The 4,637-nt window shown below is 33.8% G+C and overlaps 1 protein-coding gene across 1 annotated transcript in view; it reads right to left on the bottom strand.

Annotated features, from left to right (window-relative positions):
* LOC106883044 (probable ubiquitin carboxyl-terminal hydrolase FAF-X) overlaps positions 1–4,637 on the bottom strand; it is a gene marked incomplete at its 3' end in the record, with an annotated part of 154,147 nt that overhangs the window by 23,982 nt on the left and 125,528 nt on the right. Inside the window, exons 45-46 of the mRNA XM_052970921.1 lie at positions 1,973–2,052; positions 1,284–1,531 (exon numbers count right to left, since the gene is read on the bottom strand). Coding sequence (XP_052826881.1) covers positions 1,284–1,531; positions 1,973–2,052 — 328 coding nt within the window. The remainder of the gene's footprint in view (positions 1–1,283; positions 1,532–1,972; positions 2,053–4,637) is intronic.

Raw genomic sequence — 4,637 nt, 5'->3', positions numbered from 1 at the left:
TGTGTAAGGATTTTCAAGCAAGATCGTTGCCAGTGCCCCATGACTGGCTCTTGTGCGGGTGGCACATAAAATACACCATTTTGAGCATGCCCGTTGCCAGTACCACCTGACTGGCCTTCGTGCAGGTGGCACGTAAAAGCACCTACTACACTCTCGGAGTGGTTGGCGTTAGGAAGGGCATCCAGCTGTAGAAACTCTGCCGAATCAGATTGGAGCCTGGTGCAGCCATCTGGTTTCACCAGTCCTCAGTCAAATCGTCCAACCCATGCTAGCATGGAAAGCGGATGTTAAACGATGATGATGATGATGATGATTTCAACTGAAATACACTGCATTTGATTCAATAACTTTTGAAAATAATGAAGAGATTAATAAAAATAACTTTGTCATTATTATATTGGTGTTGGAATGTATATTAACAGGAAATTTTGATAAGAAGTTTTAATTTAGATCCCTTTAAAACAAGAAATATGTCTCAAAGGACCAGGAGTAGTCTCAAGTGGTTTCGGTATCAAAAGTGTAATAATGATTAAAGCAGGCCAATGAAAATAAAGCAGTAAATCTTAGAAAATTTATAAAGGTATTCTATCAGTGAAATATGAACCTATTCAAAATCCTAATATAATTTTTAATGTAAATGAAGATCTATTATTTGTGAGGTTAAGGTATCAGGTTGTAAAATGACAACATGGCAGAAGCCTGTCGCAACCATTCTGTTGTGTAGCACAAGTTACTTTAGTAGTGTTCCCTGTTAAGCATATATATATATATATATATATATATATATATATATATATATATATATAGTGTGTGCTTTATAAAAGAAATCTTAACGACCAGAAACATGAAACTCAGAGTTATAATTCCAGAAGGTTCAGCTTCTAATATCATCATTATCATCATCTTCCTGTTGTTTGCATCTGGGATGAAATGCAGTGTTTAGTTAATATTGTCTTGTCCCACTTGTGCACAGTATGCTGTGTTTGATGATGGACTACTTGATGGCTATATGGTCAACCCATAGTTCTTTCAACGCCAAATATATTTAGGTAAAGCTTAAGTTTTTAACTTTTCCTCATTTCTGAAGCTGGAGATATGATTGAGAAAAACAACTCATAAAACTGTCTTTACTTCCTGGCTTCTTGAATGTTGATCATGCTGGCCCATCAAAGTTTATACATTATTATTGTTCAGTTAATGTATGTGTGTGTGTGTGTGTCCTTATGCTGACATCACATGATGGTTGTAAGTGGGTGTCACTGTCACACAAGCAATGTCATTCATTTTCGTCCATAAAAACATATCGGGCCAAAGAGAAATATTACCTTACTTTGAAACAGATGAGGGTTGGCAATAGGAAGGAGATGTGCCTCAACAAATCTCATCCAATCCACAAATGCATGGAAATATGTTAAAATAATGATGTCAATGATGATGATGGCGTTAAGATGTACAATTGTAACTGACCTCGACATTATTTTGTTAAACAATCTGTATTGCATATGCTGAATGGGAAGTATGTTTTTCATTTTAATTATGGCCAAGAAATTTTTACGTTCTATTCTATGTTTTTGTAAAGATCTAATATTTTCTATCTATGTTCTATTACTGTTCTAGTTTAGGTAAAAAAAAAATTTTTTTTTTTCTTTCAATCCACTTTTTTCAAATGCAATGTTGTAATATTCAAGGTTTCCTTATCTAATAACAGTTACACTTTTTATAATGCTAACTGCATGAATCTAGATATATAGATATTTACACTTCAGTTAGTGCCACACTATTCTACTTGCATACAGTAATTAACTAGTTGATGACAAAGTAGTCTACACATCATTCATTCAAGTACTAAACATATTTGTATAAACCTGTGGAGTTCTCTTATTCATTCATCCCTGCAGTTATTACTAACATAAAAAAAAAAACTGAAAAACTGAAGCGAAAATGCAATTTAGGATATCAAAATAAAAGTTTACCTCATCATCATCCATTTTACATTCGGTGACATCGCCATCATCAAATTTGTACCATTTCGGAAGAACATCATCAGCACCTCTGTGGATGAGAAAGCAAAAGTAGAAACCATATGAAAAACAAAGCAAAAGATACAGAAAATAATTATTTTCTAATGTTTCAAACAACAAATTTGACACTAGGAAATATTAAATGGATTTTGAAATTAATAATTTCTGTGAAAATTTTATACCTAAGCAAAGGCATGCATGACTATGTGGTAAAATGTTTGCTTTGCAACTACATGGTTCTTGGTTCAAATCTACTACACAGTACCTTGGGTAAGTGACTTCTTTAACTTCATGTTGACCAATACATCATGAGGGAATTTTGGCAAATGTAAACTGTAAAGAATTCCATTGTTTGTTTGTTTGTGTGTGTGTGTGTGTGTGTGTGTGTGTGTGTGTGTGTGTGTGTGTGTGTGTGTTTTACCTGAGTCCAGAAATTAAGCAGACTAATCAGACATAAAAGTACTCAACATGTATAAGAGTGATTCATTTTTCCTTTACATCTCTTTATGATCGTTTAAGTCCAGTAACCTTGCAATCCAACAATTAGGAATCAATAAAATAAGTACTGGGATTGGTATGATCAACTATACAAGCATGGTCATAAACCAGTAAAAGAGTATCTGTGGAGGTAATCGTAATTCAGCTCATATCAATAACCACAAACATCACAGGAAGTCGGTCTTAATGTTGTTTCAATTTAAACACTATTATAAGTCAGAGCTAAACTAATTACATTTTCTAAATGAAACTCTAACAGTCTTTTGGAATATGCCTCAATATTGTAAATGTGTGACCAAAATCAGAGTATAAATCAACTCATAAAAAGTGGATTTCATCTCTATCTCTGCTTAAATATTTGGGGCTTAAGTCTGATCATAAAAAATTAATATGAAACCAAAGGAATAAAATAACCCAAAGCATTTATTTTTAAATGTTTCTCTCATTGTTTGAACTTCTGCAGCAAATCTTTTGTCAAGGCACTAGAAATCCAAACTTTAAAGACAGAAAATAGGTTTAGCATAAAAATTTTAAAAAACCTAACAACCCGAAAATTCCCCTAATTCTAACAGCTGAAACCATTAGTACAAAGTATGAAAGATACTGCATGAATGGATGACCTGAAAAATCAAAATCTAAATCCTCTGCTGAGCTTCATGCCATACATCAAGCTCATAACTAGTTATGTGATGCCTGTTACAATAAGAGTCAGAAGAAATTGTCTGTTGTCAAAACTGCATATATTTGGTTCACAAATGACATGCTGGTTCAAAGAATAAACTAAACCCAAAACTTCCATCAAAAATATACTTCCATAAGTACTGCAACTGAAGAAAATAGCTGTATAAAGGCAGGTTGTTCTGGTGCCACAGCAACAAAAATTTGGTCTTCCTGGAAGCAAATCTGTGAACTATCCCATATTCTGAGCAACTCGAGTACATGCATAATTGTTAAGAAGGTTTATTCACAATGTTTTGATATGTTGGTCTGCTGCTTTCTGCAAGTGAAACCTGGCCCACGACTGATAAAAGCAATGGTCCCAAGTAAAACAATACTTGCTCTTTTGGACATTCAAATGCTGTATAAAAAACATCATGGACAGAAACACCTGAACAATGATGTCAACTGGAGCAATACTAAGAAGACAGAAGATTATAGTAACTTCATCTAAATCACATTGAAAAATACAGCAAATGGGAAAGTTGTACAGTAATTGAAGCAAGTATGCCATAATATAAATGAGAGACATTATATTTTTGTAAGAATTCATGTAAATACAGGGTGTCCAGGAATTAAGGCAACCAAAGTTATGGGCTTTAATAACTATCAATAAATGTGATAGGATATGAAAAATATACAACATTATAAAAGCTTAGTGTGTCTTCTTTTTGTTTCAGACTAAATAAATTTAGATTTATAGATTAGATAATGGCTATAGACCAAAATACAATCATAACCTTCCACAAAGGAAGTGAAAGTAATACAGCTATAGCAAAAAAAGTTTAAAATTAACCAAGCAGCAGTCTGAAAAATTGTCAAGAAATTTTAAGAGACTGATTCCACTGCTGATCAACCTGGACATGAACAAAAAAGAAGTGTGTGGACCCCTCAGTTTATCAAAAGTATCAGAGAAAAGATATGGCAAAATTCTTATCATTCCATCAGAAAACTGGCTTCCACAGCAAAAATAAGCCGAACATCGATATACCATGTGCTGAAGGAGGATCTCAGGACCCACCCTCACAAGATGATCCACTGTCATGACACACAAGTTCATAAGACCATGATACTGGAGAGAAGTCATCTTATCCTGCATCAGATGGTTGAAGGCATGCTGCCCAACCTGTTGTTCACTGATGAAAAACTGACAACTTGACATCGAACAGACAGTAAATCACCGGAATGACCAACTTTGGAGTGTGTCTAGCTCCATCAAGAGTAGACTGATAAATCAATGTCAAAATCCACAATCAGTTATGGTTTGGGCAGCTGTGACAGCCATTGGACCAGAAATATAACATTTTGCTCTGGAAAAATGGAAAAAACCTGGTTGCCTTAATTTTGGGACACTATATATATATATATATATACATATATATATATATATACATATATATA

Source organism: Octopus bimaculoides, chromosome 9, assembly GCF_001194135.2.
Source record: "Octopus bimaculoides isolate UCB-OBI-ISO-001 chromosome 9, ASM119413v2, whole genome shotgun sequence".
Taxonomy (NCBI): Eukaryota; Metazoa; Mollusca; class Cephalopoda; order Octopoda; family Octopodidae; genus Octopus; species Octopus bimaculoides.
Note: the sequence above shows the minus strand (reverse complement) of the source record. Positions and strands in the feature narration are given on the sequence as shown.